General features: G+C 40.2%; 1 protein-coding gene across 4 annotated transcripts in view; it reads right to left on the bottom strand.

The window, feature by feature from the left end:
- stxbp5a (syntaxin binding protein 5a (tomosyn)) overlaps positions 1-18,122 on the bottom strand; it is a 100,251-nt gene that overhangs the window by 41,377 nt on the left and 40,752 nt on the right. For all 4 annotated transcript variants that reach the window (XM_063496489.1, XM_063496488.1, XM_063496487.1 and 1 more), the window contains exon 6: positions 8,727-8,861. In XM_063496489.1, coding sequence (XP_063352559.1) covers positions 8,727-8,861 — 135 coding nt within the window. The remainder of the gene's footprint in view (positions 1-8,726; positions 8,862-18,122) is intronic.

The following is an 18,122-nucleotide window of genomic DNA, read 5'->3' on the forward strand; positions in this document are numbered from 1 at the left end:
AGATCAAAAAGACAGACAGTTTTTTTCCCTTTAAGCCAGGATGGAGTAGACAGGCATCATGTAAGATTTACTAATATGACATGGTCATAGCCCTCATCTTAACCCATAGTGAGGGTTAAGATGAAGACCGAGTGTCTTTGGACTTGTCGAAGAGGTCTGCTGGGAGGACAGAGCTGTCAATCATTCCAAGGCTCTAAAAGGCTGTACAAAGAAATAAGCTTCCTGAAGGTTGTGATGGATGACTCTGTCAGGCCAGGAAGTCCCCGGTGGCAATGTGTATGTGCATCCACGTGCTGGTATGTGTGTCCATTTGCATGTCAGTGGAGAAGATAGAGCAAAAAATGCTCGACTGCCTCTCCTCTCCCCCTGCTGTCTGTGCTTTACCCTCCAGACAGTCTTATGTCAAAACTCCTCTTTGTGTGAGCCACATGGGAGCCGAATGTACCTAACCTGCCCTGCCTTAAAGAGATGATGTGGGCAGAGGATTGCCAGGCAAGGTCACTGCTGAAAAAAGTAGTGACTGTTGGAGCCTGAAACATATCCCCAGCACCGTGAAGCAAGGGCAGGGATGCCTGACAAAGAGAAGGAGAGGAAGGAGCTGCAGCCAAATGTAAGTAATGCAAAAATGAGGCAAGGCAAAGTCGTTGTTTTGACCTATGCCTTTGCATATTTTTGACAGCGGAGGGCAGGACACGCTGATGACAATATCAGAAATGTAAAAAGATGTACATATTTCACTGGGAACATATTTTGGATGGAAATCAATTAGCAAGGGATGAATGTTAACTCTGCTCATTCGATTTAGCTTAGCATATTTCCATGAATCTATGAATATAACCAAAGGGCAATAGAAGGGAAGAAGAATACACAACAATGTGTTTGTGTGTGTGTGTGTGTGCTTGTGTGTGTGTGTGTTAGAAGGTAGCAGTTAGTGGGCAGGCAAGCAGTCATTCAGTCATCTCTATATTTAGCCCGTTAGTGCTGGAGCCTTATTACCTAAGCTCTGCTGCAGCCAGAGTTGTTGATTTATCTAATCCCCCCTTCACTGCCTGTGTCTCAGCGAACAGCAGTCCACACCCGCGCACACATTTGTGTGTCAGTGCAATTAAGACACATCTTAACATCTACCCCATCTGTAAACAATCCCCCTCAATGCCACAGCAAAATAGTACTCTGTTGCCAAATTACAAACTGCAAGTTCCCCTCCGTCCCACGTGGTTTACTTGATCTAGTTTCAGGGTTTTATATATAATGTTCTCCGTGCTTCCCTTGAGACTTCACAGCAAATCTATTTTGTTAAAACCTGTTGTCGTACAGTAAATAAACCAGAAGTGAGCATATTTACAAAGTTCACAAAAAACCCCAACACATTCAGGTTTGGAGATAAAGGAATCACCATAGCAACAGAGGCAGGATGGGCAGAGCGCGAGCAGGCTCCCAAAAATCATCCACAGGCAAACACGCACATGCACACACACACAGATACACGGAATGGTGAGATGCTATACCGTGCATGTATGCCACTGTATTTGTCTCAATATATGCTTGTGTGCACAGAGTATGCTTGTATTCTCATAGTATCTTCGCATTTATCACATTCTTGTCTTTCAAAAACTAACTGAAGGTTTTATATTTCAAACAGACAGACATGCACACACACACACACACACACACACACACACACACACATGCAGAACCAACAGCAAGAGTAAAACTAAATACCCCGTGGCAAATATAATGCTTGTTCAGAACGTCATAAAATCTTGCAATCCCCCCCCGGTACCTTCAGCCAGTCATCTGTTTTAAAGCCTTACTGCACCAAATCCTTCTCTGTATATCAAACATTGTCCCTACCCAGCAATGCCTTTAGCGCATTAAAGAAAATGGGCTATTACAATACATATGTTGCATGCATGCGCACGTGCACCGTAAAGCAGTTGTCTTTGCGTGTATAATGAACACAGGGGTGAGGGGGTATTTAAGCACTTGTAAAGGTAACACCTCATTGAATTTAAAAGCATCTCCTCGGCGCTGACACACCCACATTTCCTCATTCACACACGCAGAGAATATAGCAGTAAGTGAACTCATAGGACGGTATAATTTCAGATATTATGCATTTAGAAATGAAAGCACAAAAAATCATCGAGCATACCTATTCAACAGCTTAACTCCAACACTGACACATGCCCACACAGTGAAGTCCTGAACATCTGGTGTCATCATGGGTGACAATCTCTCAGCAGCAGAGGTGCAGTCAGCATGACAGTGCCTCTGCGGCAACATGGCTTGAATAGCCTATTCGCAGCCCGCTGATTTCTTATGTGGCCTAATGTGACCTCAACAGACCACGCGTGTTGTATGTGTGTATGTGTGTGTCTATTATAGCGTCATTTTGTGTGATTCTTTATGTAAGCATTCATGACAGCTACATATTTTTCCAGCATGTTCCAGACATCAGTCCTGGCTTAGCTATACTAATTCTGTGTAGAGAGCTGCTTCCTCATCAAAACTGTAGCCTCCTGAAAGAGACCAAAATCAGCAGAGGCAGCCATGAAATGGTAATTGTTGTATTATTGGAACAGATTTACTTTTTTTGGAGACGTGCTCTCATTCATGTTCTTGCCACAGGTTAGAAAATAGGTGACACATCTCGCATCCGTTTCTTAAAAATGAAGCTACCACTAGACATTGTTTGGCTTAGCTGAGCACAGCTACACAGTATCTGCCAGAACTCGCTCATAATCCCAACATCTAATGGCATAAACCTTTTATAAGAAGGTGACATGTTGTTTTTAGAGAAAGAAAAAATGAAATTTGAATTAGTGACATTTAGAGTTACTGCTAGGCTTGGTTTAAGACAGGGTAGCTGTTTTCTGCTGCTTTCTGTCTCTATGTTAAGCAAGCCTTTTTAGTCATATTTAATGTACAGAAAGAGAGTCTTCACCTTCTTCATCTTTCCTAATGTCTTCACCCTCTAGCAGGCCACGAGGCCACGAGTTCCCTCCATTTAAGTTGTCCCCTGAGCTTGCCCTCAGGTGTGGTCCATCTCCTGTAGCTCTGACACAACAGTTCTCTTCCAGATGATTCAGGGTCTGCCTGGTTTGTTTTGGAGGGGTTTTTCCCCTGGTGAAGTCCAATTAATGACCCAACCATCTAAAACGTTCCAGTTTTACTTTACTGCAACGAGAGTCTTCCACTCTAACTTTCCGAAAAAAACCAAATACAGGTATTTAAAAAAATCTCAATGTTTTACGACCAAAAATCTATTTCTTTGGTACTGAAAAAAGATTAGAACAAGAACCAGACTATAAATATGTGTAGGAACCAAACAAAATGAACCTGTGAAGTGACTTATTTCTACCCTTAATTAAACAGAATATCAAAAGGATATGTATAACAACAAAAGATCACTGTACCGGGTCTACAACCGGTAGCACAGCATTCCTGGAGCCCCAGTACATGGCTTGGGGGATACTCCCAGCCATAAATCTTCTCTAATCTATTTTAGTACCAGCTGAGGAGCTCACACATGCATATAAACAAAGTGTGCAGGAAGCATTCATGTAAGAAAATTTTTTAAAAAATTCAACCAAGTATTTACACTAGCTGCAGGGTTCGAGTAGGGGAGCGGGAGGAAATGAAAGTGGACAGAACAGGAGATGCCTCGGGTCAACATGTTCACGTGAACTATGTGTCATAGTAAGCTGTTAACATTTGCTCCCGTCCCACTTCTCCTTGTCTCTCTGCACCCAGTGACTGTTTAGCTGATTTAACACACACCAGTGCACACATAGTCACTGCTAGATACATACATAACAGCTTCAAACTGTATATTCAAGTTAGATGAAAGGATACGCTGAACACTTAAACATTCAATAACTGCATACCCTCCTACACAACTAGACAAGAAAAAGGAGCTGTGTTAATGTCAGAACAGTTAACAGCCACTGAAAAGGATATAATAACTCAATCTGAAATCATGGAGAGATGTATTACAAGTACGGGGTACTTAAAGAATATGCCTTTTTTCAGAAATTGTTAACTTGGTTATTTTTCTTGTCTTTTTCATAATTCACTTTTTTGGGGAGGGAATGTAAAGCCACTGGGAACGTAGCAGTGGAGTGATGAGAATGTAGGGGATCCTAATGGAGTTAAGTCTTTGATAGGGATGCTTAGTAGAGCACAATGGTACACATTTTGCATGTATAAAGTTTGTGTATGCTTATTTATGATTAATATACTGCAGTCAAGTATATCATATATGAAGGATTAGCCTAATTCTATTTAACCTCCATGCATTTTTAATTTCTCTTTGCTATTTGGGCTGATTAGGACCTGATGAATGCAAAAACAAAGAATTACATGATTTTTTTTTTTTTACCTGATTTTTGTTTCTGAGAAAAAATGAGATCCGCATATGAGGACATTTGCTTTAAATTTCAATAGAAGAGTGGCAGTATAACATCCTCATAAGTGGATATCAGGCCGTTGTAGAGCAAAATTTAGCATTTTGGTCTAGACAACCCAAAATGTGATGTCGACATATGTGGACGCCAGATCCTAGGAGGTTAATTTGCTTTCTAGTAATGTTGTAAGAAGAGCTTTAACCAATATAGAATTATTTAAGACCAATACTAAAACTTATATTCCAATACACTGGCTATTTTTTTCTCCTTTCAGACACACCCAAAAAAAGATTTCCCTGATATTTATTATATTTGCTTGTTTAAGATCTTTTCGGATCAGCTGGATGTCGTGTTTGGGGCATTCAAAAACACGTGTGTGGCTAACAAGGAAGTTGGAGAGTGCCTTCCGATGACTAAGGCTACGTCCACACGTACACGGGTATTTTTGAAAACAGAGATTTTCCGTTTTCGTTTAAAAAAAAAAAAAAATCCCGTCCACACGTAAAAGCCAAAACGAAGGAAAACGCTGCTAGGAACATGCCAAAGCAGCAGGTGGCGATATATTCCTAACCATGTAGAAATGTTGGCCAATCAGAAGTCTAGAAGCCTGGGTGGGAAAGAGTAAACAAAGATGGTGCGTAGAAGCGGAACTGAGTCCTATGTGTGGAGGGACAGTAACTGTGTGTGTATATGTAAGCATTTAAACACTGCAGAGAGTAAAATTAACAGTAACGGTATTTTGTCTAAGTCCGCCATTGTAGAAATTCATTTCACCAAAACAATAACCTGGCACATAGTGTGTGACGTTAAAAAAGGCGCACACCTTTGACGCTTCTCCGTTTTTCTCGTCCACACGTAAACGCAAAAACTGAGTTTTCAAAAATCTCCACCCTGGCAGGAGTTTTTAAAAATCTCAGTTTTCAGGGACCAAAAACGCCGTTTACGTGTGGACGAAAGGTGCAAACGCACAGAAAAATCTGCGTTTTCAAAAATACCCGGGTACGTGTGGACGTAGCCTAAGTCTGTAACGTCAACACTCATAACATGATTAAAGGGTTTTCTTGTAGTTTTCTTTTTTTTTTTAGTTTTCATTTGAAAGGCTCTTATAAATGCTAATACCAAGAAAAATGGCTAACATCGGCTGACAATATCGGCCTGCCCATAAATCGGTCAAGTTCTCACAGTAAGTTTGTTGTGTTGTTATTTAAAGCATATAATATATCAATTCATTTAGAATCAGAATCCTTTTGTTGTCATTAAACATCAGATGTTCAATGATATGAAAGGCAGTTTCCTGGTAGCAGCATTTAGAATAAATAAAAAAAGTAATATAAAGCTAGCAATAAAACAAATCTAATAATGTCAACTGTACGAACTATACAAATGTGCAAGGTTCCTCTGAAGTATTGCACTTTTCTTGTGGTGTGGTGATGTGTATGAGATATCATGTCTATTGAGATATCTAAATTATTTCTCTGATTGTTTTAAAAAAGAAAAAACGTGCATGTCAACGAACTCAGATTCATATGCTGACGTAGCATCCTTCATGCCTGTAGCACTCAGTCAACAACAGCGCTGTGCAGACGGCGTAGGATGTTAGTTGGTCTAATAGTCCAGTACAATTTCTAACACAGTAGCTTGGGAACAGAGGTGTGAGTCATCCAAATACTCGGAGCACTCGGCCTGGGGCTACTGGCACAGCAACTGCACAATTTGTCTCCAAATAGCAGGGCCCAAAGGATGATGACCCCTGTACACACTGCATCTTATCCTCATTAGAGCAGTCACAGCTGCACTGAGGTGTACTAGGCAGGGCTTGAAATACAATGTTTAGGTAATATTTTTAATAATACAGCATGCAGATAACAGCAAGAACATTTAGGGTTATGTCTAATGGAGATTTGTTTCATCAGAAAGCTGCCCAAGGTGACACCTTCCTTTTTTCCCTCTTAAAAAAAGGCAAATTTTCTTATTTCATACTTGAAACCAGCAGGTGTTGTTTGATAAACAAGTCAAACAATTAATCACTTTGCTGATTGGATATCTATCACACAACCAGTCACTGCAGATGCAAGTGGAGTGACTGTGATTTTGACAGAGCACTATCTTGGTCTGATGAGAACAACAGAAGAGGCTCAGACGCTTTTGTATCTGGAAAGTGACGCTACTAACGCCACAGCTGGCTGAGGCTCAAGAGAGAACAAGAGAATCACCTCACACCTCTCTGATGTTCATCAAAGCAAACAACCACCACACACTCATACATTTAAACAGATATGCAAACTGAATGCATCCGCATCAAATCTGAGAACTGATTCCTGACGATGCTGCCATCTTATGCCATCGATTGAGGCTTGAACCGGAGATATGTCCTCCAACTCACACCGCAGGTTGAGACAAAAACAACAATACGTGAAAGAATATTTTGTAACTTTATTTTCTACAAACCTGAATGACTTAATGTCGTGTGAGATGATGCCTGATAGGGAACAAGATTCATCTTCGGCTCGAGGTAATGAAATGAAAGGTGAAAGCAGATATACTGTAGAGATTTAGATGTGAATGTGGTCTTGAGAAAAAGTGGAAATCTGAGGAAGGTATGGAAGCCACACAGGTCAATACATATCAAGAATGTTTAAAGAGATCTAGCATGAGCAAAATGAGCAAAGACAAGTACGGCACTCTTTTGTAATAATATTTGGTTTTAATAGTAGAAATAGGAGGACTAGATTTTTATTATTTCCAACATGGACGTTTTTGCGATTTGTGATATCAAAATGGGAAATTGAGTAATTTTTGAGATTACTACTTTGAAGAAGGTAGAAGAGTAGGGTAAGCTTTTACTTTAAACTTTCACAATTTCATATTTTCTGGAGAATATCACAAATATTTTGAAACTCAACAAACAAAAGTGTAACTTTTGGTGAAGCAGCCATATTTAAAGCAGCTAAAACGGTCACATTTCAAATCGGATATTGCTCCTACAGTAGTTTTTATGGCGAGTGCACTGGTAGCATACCACAAGCTGTGTGTGAGAGTCTTAATGAATTTGGGAGTAAAAGAGAAAGCGCTATTTCCATGAAGTCAATTTTAACATATACATATGCAGTATATTAACTCAACTGGCTGTACATGCAGCTGATGCCCAATAAACTGCTATTTAAATATTCTTCCAGAGATGAATACATTTCTCATAGTGCAAAAGTCTTTACTCTTTCATTTCCCACCGGACAAACATTGAAATAGAAGTCATTGAAACAATTTATGCGTGGCAGAGGATGCCAAGGGAAGGTGAAAAGACATTATGAAGGTTAAGGGGAACAGCGTGGAAGTTATTGTTTGTCAAAAGGCACCCCAGTATCTACCTCACCATCATCCATATCTACTCTCCATCACACATTATTACTCCTTGCTTTCCCCCTTTGCCCTTTTTTCTTTAATTGGAAAACTTTTTCATCTGCCTCTCTGACTTATCCGTGCAACTTCATTCTTCTGGGCGATCACTCCCTGCCCTCTCTTACCTGCATTTATCCTTCTGTCCTACTCCATTCCTATATCACTCTTCATCTCTACATGTCCTTTCCCTCAGGCAAAAGCCCAGTGTCATCCTTTCCACTCTTCTCCCCTCCTATTCTTTCTCTCCCTCTCTCTCTCTCCCAACACTCACTCTCGCCTTTTCCTCCCTGCAGCCCTGTCGACGAGACGAGACGTCTGTGTGTACCATACACTGATCTCGGCAGACACCTGTTCCACCCCCTCTCTCCCTCCCACTCTTTTCACTCCGTCTCCACACACACACATACACGCAGACACACATGCACAGTAGGAGATGAGGGGAAAGCATGAAGCAAAATGCTCCAGTGAATAATTTAAGTCTATACAGCAGGGAACCAAAATGGAGCCTGTCAACCTGACAGATCCATTGAAACAGCAAAGAGACAGGTCCCTTACTAGCTTGAATCTGATACTGGGAGTTGAAATGATACAGCGACTAATGATTCTTTCTTATCTCCTTACATTTGGAATACAATAACCTTTTGACCGGTAAAATGTCAAACAGCATTCTTCTGTTTTCAAGGTGAGTCACAAGACCCCAAGGTCCTCATTGGAGTGTCGCTGATATGAGTTCAACTCTAACAAAATCTATATATTGTCCACTTATCGGTGATTCTCTTTGGATAAGACACCCCGCCATGTGAGACAAAACCTATGAAGGTTTTTAAGTATAAGACAAAAGCAAAGCTTTCAGGACACAATCTGGAAGAGAGCATCAGAGGGTAAAAAAACATAAAAAAAAAAATCACGAGGGCCACTCACAGTTCAATGGCTTTGTTCCACATGATGACGTAGCCTGAGAGCATAAAGGACTCCACGTTGACAATGTGGATGTTCCCTCGTTCTGTGCCGATGTACAACCATTTACTCTGGAAGGGTAGGTGGCAGAAAGTTATTCTGTGGACAGAAGGAGAGGAGTGTTAGAAACAGAGGAAAGGGAGGAAAAGAAAACGCAGACAAAACCTCAGAGGAAGACAGAAAGCCAAAAGTAAGAAGCTTCTTGAAAATCACTCAGTCTTATTCTAACACGACAAATTATGCAAAACTATGAGAGGATTATTTACCACTCCACCAGGTCGAAGCAGTCAAGATGAGAGTGGCAAACCAAAGAGATTTCTGAGTCATTCAATCAGACCCTTTTCCTCTACACCCACAGGATACATGAGGGCAAAGAGGCAGCCATCATTTTCTTCGTTTTTTTTCATTATCACCCACATCTCCTCCTTTTATCCATCAATCAGACTCAAGTTTAATGAGAGGTTATAAACCCTTCCCTCCTTATCCATTCATCTTCTCATCCCTTTTTCATCATTTTGTTCTTTCATCCATTCTCCAATTCAACTTTCAATCCATCTGAGGAATAGTAATGTACAACCTTGCTAATCCGGCTTGCTAATACTTCAAGGTTATTCGGCTCCTCCAGCGATCCTTTTGATTCTGCACGGTGGTTTGAGCCACACCTGTGGTGCTGAGAAGCTTGTATCTATAGGGCAAAGCCCATAAGTTTCATCAGCTGAGAAAGCCATCCATGCAGGAGGAGAAATAAAGCTGCACTTCTTGTTCAGTATTTCTAACAATGGTACAGCGACGTACTTCCTCCTTAGCGCTGACGGGTTTGCTCAAGTTTAACAGCAAAGTCACTCGGCACAATTGCTGTCAATTTGCTGCTATCAAAGACAGATTAAGTGGAGGCAGTGTGTCAACAAAATGCTTTGAGATAAAACAGAATATGGTTTACATTTATCTTGGTACCTTGGCAGGGATGAATTAATAAAAAGCAGAACTTAAAATCAGGCTCTGTACTATATCATGAAGGATTAAATTAACCATACGCAACTAGGGCTGCCACGATTAGTCGACTAGTCACGATTACGTCGACTATCAAAATGGTCGACGACAAATTTAATAGTCGACACGCCGTTTAAAGCCTTGTAAAATCCTGAAAGACGCAGGAATAAGTAGTAGGATTTAAGAGTGTAATAACGGACTGAAACAGAAGATGGCAGCACTGCATGTACAAGGATGCCACCTGCCGTTAAACCCCGACGAAGAAGAAGCAACTCCTATATTGTAGCTGTGTCCAAATTCAGGGGCCGCATCCTTCGGAGGCCGCATTTGAAGGCCGATTACATAACAGCGACGTGACGAAGGCTTCCAAATTCGAAGACTTCTGCAAATGCAGCCGACAAATGCGTCCTACTTTTCCCCAGATTTGAAGGATGGGTCGGGCGTATCCTTTGTGGCCCAACCTATCCCAGAATTCATAGCTCAGCCAATTCGAGTTTCCAACAATGGCGGCAGCTACTTAGTTTTAATATTACTCTTATTACTCTTTCTGGGTCACAAAATAAACTTTTAACATATTTTCAGGTGAGAATGTAGCTGTGTAAACTTCAAATATCTGCTCGGTTTATCAAGACATCACATATTTGTAAAAGTGCTCCGACGTTTTCGGAGACATTTGTTACCCACCAGCTCGATAGCTAGCCGGGGTTCAAGGCTCACTAGAGCCAGCGAGAACAGCGGACTCCCGGCAAAACGTTTTCAAACCCCCCGCGGTCTTTCGCTACTCAGGTTAAACATGATATATGAGTCACTTAGATAACTTAAAACTGTTATTGTTTGGCTTTTTTCAGTGTTTTATTTGTTCCTGAGTAAATCGGTTTGGCTGAGATTAAAGTTACACTTTTCACACAGCTGAATAAATGTCAAACAGAAAACTGATTAAATAGAAGTGTGAGATGGTTGAGAATTTACTCCAGTCTCCTGTTATATTTTAGATAGCAAGGAGCAGACGGTTGAGTTTATTAAACTCCACTGAGACAATCTGCAAATTTTATTAAAAGTCTAATAAACTATCATCTTGTCTTTATTTTTAGTTAGCACATACCTTAAACACTTCAAGCTGTAAGCTAATGATAGTTATATAAGTGCAGACAGACAGCGCTGATGCAATAAGCTGTACGTTTTACGTCTAATGGATACATGATCTGATTAGTCGACTAATCGCAAAAATAATCGGTGACTAGTCAACTATCAAAATAATCGTTTGTGGCAGCCCTATACGCAACATTACAATTCCTTATAATTATAAAAATATGCAATCCCATTTTCTGCATGATTCATTGATGATTCAATTGAGCATAACTAATGTGCAAAAGCATTTAGAGATACAACTAAATAATAGAAACTATGTAAAGACTGTGATCTTGGTTATACATATGCAGAAAGAAAATACCCTGTTGAAGCATGACGGGTGACTCGATCTCTAGTTATCAGGATTTGTGTCTTCATGTGCAGCATATGGATGTTGCCAGTGAACATTAGTAATTGCATCTCCTCCAAAACTTACTTAGCAAAGCCGTTCGGTAGCTTAAAGCATTTTAAAACTTTTCATTCACTCTGGGAGTCGAGCTCACACTGTTGCTCCGGGGCTGTACTAAGATCAGCAGCAGCTCTTACTATAACACACGCTCTTCCCCTCTCTGCCTCCATGCTCTGCTTTAACAAATAAATATATTCATATTTTTGGAGAGGCAGCAGGCTGCATCACATACCAAGCCTCCAAAATAACACATGCAAAGAGACACATAAAACAACATTTAACTCATATTTTGTATGACCACCTTTTTTCTTCAACAGAGGCGGAACCTTCTTGAGCGATTTTTCTTGTCATTTCTTTAAGTAGTCTTCAAGAATAGTTCTTTACGCTTCTTGAAGGACATTTAAAACTCTTTTTGGATGTTGACTGCTTTTTGTTTTGCTCTTAATGTTCCCAGTGTGTTATGGGATCACTGTCATGCTGACAAATGAAACTGTTGCCAATCCAGTGATTTCCACATGGTATTGCATGGTGAATCAAAATCTGATGGTACTTTTTGGTGTTCTTTATTTCATCATATTTTGAGAAGACCCCCACCACCACTGGCTGAAATTCACCCTAAACCATGACAGAGCCTCCACCATGTTATACAGATGGCTGTGGACATTCAATGTTGTACCTCTCTCCTTATACTGTTGATGATTTGAACCACAACTTTCATAGATTTATCAGTCCATAAGACCTGTTGCCACTGATTTTCAGTCCAGTTCTTGTGTAATTTGGCATTTTGCCTCCTTTTCCCCTTCTTAACAGTCACCTGAGATCATTTTTCACGAGCTTTCGGCAAAGTGTAGATAAATCAACCTGCAAAGACCTGAAACAGATCCTGTGTCAGAACCCAAGGACATGATTTTCAGATGCCGTTCATCTGCCTGCCACTTCTTCCAAAGAAACTTTCGCAAATTCTTTAGAGACACATGCATCATGCCTAGATACACCAGGTTTCCAGCTAATAGCTCTTTGGGAATCACTTTGTTGGTGCAAAAATGATATTTTATGCCTGTCAAAATGTGTTATGTTTAGCATTTTTTGTAAATTCAGCTAAAGATATGGAACAACTTTGAGTTTTTGGAACAAAATGCTAGTAACATTGTGTCTACAATTAAAAATTGGTTATCTGTTATGTGTCGACATAACAGTGGTTCATCCCTTGGGCTAGATGGCTCTTTTGCGCTTGAATGGTTCATAACTCAAACGTTCACAAAGCCAAGGACATTTTAAAAACTAAAGAATGAATGGTTCCCCAGAAGCAAAGTATAGAGGAGTGAGGTGTGGCTCAAGGGCTTTGGACAGTCTTGTACTATTATAAAGTGGAAGAGCTTTGCTTTCATCCTACTAGGTTCATGACAAAATCAAAGTTTTAGCATATTGTGGAAAGTACTTTGCAGTGACTGACCTTTTGAAATCTTCAAAACATTAATGTAACCCAGATTTTTCACATCCATGTGTAAGATGCATCTACGCAAAGCAGGGACATGATAAGGTTTAAAGGTTGCTGATTTGATTTCGTGTGTTTACCAATCTCAACAGTTTCCATATATGTCTTTCTTCAACAATAGTGTTATATACACTTCAAAGTCTCTTATGAAAAAAAATGAACCATATACCAGATACCATAGTTGAATGTGGACAGATTATCAGAGAGATGCACACGTTTGTACAGATGCACTTAACCAGAGAAAATGTAACAGCAACACGGATATTCATGATAACTTGTGGGATCCTTTTATCTAGCAGACGGTCCACTGCACAAGCAGATGTGCCTCGTCTATGCATATGAGGGCTTGCACGTGAGCATGCGTCGATTTCATGAGCGATGGTTTTGTAAAATGCAAACATATTGTAGTTGTTACTGCATTTATGCTTACTTTCTGTCTGTATATGTGAGTGCAAATGGGTGTGTGTGGTTATTACGTGCTCCCCAGCTGTTGATATGAATTAATGTAATTGCACATGTATTGTGTGCAAATGTATGTTGTGTATAAATAGGTTTGATCCATGAGCATATACAAGTCAACTGCCAGAATATAAGGGCCAACTGTGAAGCATAATTATACAAATTATCCTTGCAGTTTGTTAGTGTGTTACTGTGTATGTGTGTGTCCATTGCTCTGTGCGTGTTTGCGTATGTGCAAACACGCACTCAGTTGTTTGTGCAGTTGTCATTACGTGTGTGTCACTGTGTTCACACTTGTTGTGTATGCACGTGTCTCCTGGTGAAACCTCCAGCTTCAAGTGGTCACGACACAGCTGCTGGTTGCAGGCTCGGAGCCAAGCACACTGCCTCAGAAATGACAGACACCTGCTGCACAACACAACTCTGACACTAACTGCAATGTGAGCTAGACGTATGACAGTACGGTTCGCTGTGAATTGTGGAGAGGGGACACTCCAGAAAGTCATCTTTTATAATGCCTGGTTTTATGTGGTGTTCCTATCAGTGAGGATCATCCAGTAATCTGTTCGCGCCTGTAATTAGAAATCACCAGTTACAATACTTTGATCTACGCTGCCTTGATCTCGTGACACTTTCCTTTTTTCTGAACAACATTTTACCATGCTATCCCTCAGCAAAGACCACGGGGTGCAGAATGGCTAAATAGACAGTAATATGAAACAAATTTGTTTCCAGTGAAGCTGTCCCATCTGGTTTTATATTAATTCACATTCCTGTTTGCAAATACACTCACTGGCCACTTCATTGGTTACACTTTTTCAACTGCTCCTTAATGCAAATACCTTATCAGCCAATCACATGGCAGCAATTCAAAATATTTAGAAATGGAGACAAGTCAACCTGCTGAATTTTTCCCTGCATAAACATCTAGAAGGTTTACAGAGAATGATAAAAGGAAGAAAAAGAAAATATGCAGTGAGCAGCAGTTTTGTGGGTGAAAATTCTTTGTTGACACCAGAGGTCTAAAGACACTGTTTCAGGCTGATAGGAGGCCAACAGTAATTCAAATAACCACTTGTTACAGCCAGTGTATACAGAAGGGCACATAATACATATAATCGAAACTGCAGCAAATGGGCTACAACAGCAGAAGACCACACTAGGTGCTGGATTAGTCCACAATTCACCTGCACTAATCAAAATCTGATAACAGAAGACTAGAAAAACATTGCCTGGTCTGACGGGTCTCAAATTCTGTTGCAACATTCAAATGGGAGGGTTAGAATTTGGCGTATTCAACAGGAAAGCATGAATCCATACTGCTTTATATCAACGAGTCAGGCTGCTATTGATGGTGTTATGGTGTGTGGGGGAAATTTTAGTACCTTCGTGCCATCTGAGCATCATTTAAACACCACAGCCTACTTGAGTATTATCCATCTTCTGATGGATGCTTCCAGCAGGATAATGCACCGTGGCACAAAGCTCAAATCATCTCAAAGTGGTTTCTTGAACATAACAATTAGTTGACTATACTCAAATGGTATCCACAGTCAGATCTTGATCCAAAAGAGCACTTTAGGGATTTGACGGAAGAGGAGATTTGCATCATGGATGCGAAGCTTTGCAGCAACTGTGTAATGCTATCATTTCAATATAGAGCAAAATCTCTGAGGAATGTTTCTAGCGCATTGTTGAATCAATGCCATGAAGAATTAAGGCCATTCTGAAGGCAAAAGAAGGTCCAACACGAGCAAGCTGCAACTAATGAAGGGGTGAGTGTATATTAACAGGGATGATCATGAACATAAATGTATATTGTTTATAAATATGTTTGATCTGTAAACAATGGGAGGAGAGGATGAAGACAAAGTTAATCATTGTTTCATTTTACTCATTGCATTTCTTGCCAATATTCTCTTCAAAAGCTATTCAAAGTCTGAAATTTTACAGTAGTTGGGATTTCTTTGGTATTATTTGGATTAAATTGGATTATTTGGATTAGAGTGATTCAGACACAGACAGCGAACAAAAAAAGAATCTCCATAAAAATGACATCACCATTGTCAAGCAGTTACAGCAGCCAAAAAAAGTCGTGTAAGAGTTGAACAGTCTTTAAACATAGCAAATTATCCATGAGAATGAAAGCTTCTAATGCCCCAAAGTGGTTAGGGGATTTTAATCTAAGGTGCCAATGCTCAAAGACATGCACATACTTTTTCACCTTTGCATGTTTCAATGCATGTGTGCAAGGTTAGAAGCTGGGGAGAAAGTTGTGGAGTGAATTAAATCGAAATCATCAGCCCTGCAGCAGCTTTAATCAGCCAAATATCTCTGAGCAAAGTCTGCTGAACTGAATAATTCATTTTTCAAGCATTTTTAAGACATTTGATTGACACACTCCCAATGTCAGCAAACTCCTAAGTACAAAAAAAAAAAAAAATCTGTGACAGCAGGCTGTGACTTTAGGCTTATTATTAAGTCACCTTGATTGACTGTCAGACAGCTTCACTGAAGTATATGAGGAATACAATGAGGTAGTATTTATAAAACAGACTTTCCTTAATCTTACCACGGAGAACATAAAATATTAGGTGTCACTTTTTTGCAAGCACACACTCCCCCCTCTCCCACCATTATCTCGTATCATATCACCCTATTTTGATGATAACATCCACATCTGCAATGCATTCCTGTGAGGCCAGGAGGTGACGAGAGCATCCTACGCCAGAATGACTCGGCAGGATTTCTTTTTCCCCCCACACTCCTTCCCACAGACTGACTCACTGCTCTCTGGCTGAGGCCCAGTCTGTCTCAGCTCATCCTCTCTTCCTTTCTCTCATCTCCTCCGGTCCCTGTTGCCTAATGTGTATGGATACTGATGCTCGAGGAGCTTTCTGCAACACTGCTCTCAATCATCAACTCAAATTCTGATCAGGGCTCAATTAGGGAGGAATGAAAGATCTGTTTAGAGCACTTGAACGGGCCTAAAGATGATAGGAAGTGGGCTATGGTGGCTCAACAGTGATATTTCTATCATGGCGGAGCCTGCACTCTGACCCCAGCTATCAAGCAACCTGGAATACATGGAGAAACAGAATTTCCGAGTATGCCTGGTATCCAAACTACATTTTTTTGGCCATTAATCACCAAATATAGTTCGCTTTCTTTAGCTTCTCCACATTTTACAGCCTTATCAATAGTAAAAGTGAAGTTACCGTTTTAAAGATAGCAGTCATAAAGACTGATCTGCTGGCGAGAAAGCTGTCGAAAGTGAGCGCCGTCCAAAACCAAAACATCCATTAAAGGAATAGTGCAACATTTTGGGCGACACATTTGCAGTAATTGCTTTCTTACTGAGAGATACTGCAGCTGGCTAAATCAATAGCACCCTCATGTCTGTGCATTAAGTACAGAGCCTGAGCCAAGAGGCATTTAGCTTAGCAGGAAGAAACAGCAAGCCCAGCTCTCTCCAAAGTTAAATAATCTGTCTACTGGCACCTCTATCCCTCTCATTAATTAACGCGCTTTATCGTGTTTCGATAATCACGGAAAGAAAGAAACAATTTGTGGCTTTGTGGTAAACGCTGGAACTTTCCAGACGTGTCACAGATTTGTCATCACCAAGAGATTAAGCAATAACCACTGACTGCAGTGAAGCGCAGAGCCAAAGGAATTTTGTTCATTACGCCAAGTTAAGTCCATCTACAACCACAAGCTGTCATAATATTTGTTTTGAATGTTGTCTTAACTTTACTATGACTTAACATTATTATTATTATTTTTATTACTATGGTGGAGTATTTTTCACCCTGTTAAGAAGCTGCTGTCACAGTTCTGGATGGGTGAGTCAGTGCTTTTCTTGATGGAGTTCACAGCTGCTCTGTCCTCTGGCAAGTTCAAGTCAAGCTTTGAACAAAGTGTCAGAGAGGGCAAGAAGGAAAAAAAAATGGGATTGGATTGCAGTGGGTGACCGACATCTTGGCCTTACAAATATTGGACAGTTTTCTGGCTTTACTAGAACAGTCACTCTTAACTTCAGATGACACTTCAAGGTGTGATATCTATTGGGAAACATGACCTCATGGTATTTCTTTCTTTTGACAGCTACAGAAAGTATGATCGGGGTGCACACTTAAAAAAAAAACACAAACATAAACAAAGCAAGGATTACAGATATCTGCAGCTTCTTTTTAACGGTGTGACAGAAAAACTGGAGGTGCAAGAGGTCCAACAAAATCTAAGTAATTCAGAAGATCAGTTGTTTTAATAAAAATACCTATGAGAGGTATCAGTATATAATGGTAAGCTGATTTCTAATACTGTTAAAGTTTAAACCCATTAGCTTCCACACACCTATCATTGCATGTTTAGTCCTCTTCAGAGTCCAAAGAAGTCATCCAAAAAGCCTTATCACCTTCACCTTAACTGGTATTTTATATGTAAGCCCAAATCAACTGATGCACATTTCTATAGGCCTGTAATGTACACAGCTACACTAAGGTTTCTATATTATTACCACTTGTCTATAGTGAAGCATCAATTTTTATCTACAGTATAACTTGGATGAGTATAGCCCAGCTAAAGACAGCTGATTCAATTTGATTCAATTTTATTTATATAGCGCCAAATCACAATAACAGTGAAGTAACGTCAAGACCCCACAATAATATGAGAAAACCCTAACAATCAGATAACCCCCGATGAGCAAGGTGACAGTGGGAAGTGAAAACTTACTTTTAACAGGAAGAAACCTCCAGCAGAACCAGGGTCAACACCTCACTGCCGAATAGTTGGGGGTGAGGGATACTGTCTGCTGTGTCAGATGACACAGTGGACTTTAACACCTACAACCAACCATTTTCTTCTGTTCATTTAA

Source organism: Pelmatolapia mariae, linkage group LG15 (assembly GCF_036321145.2).
Source record: "Pelmatolapia mariae isolate MD_Pm_ZW linkage group LG15, Pm_UMD_F_2, whole genome shotgun sequence".
NCBI classification, from domain to species: Eukaryota; Metazoa; Chordata; class Actinopteri; order Cichliformes; family Cichlidae; genus Pelmatolapia; species Pelmatolapia mariae.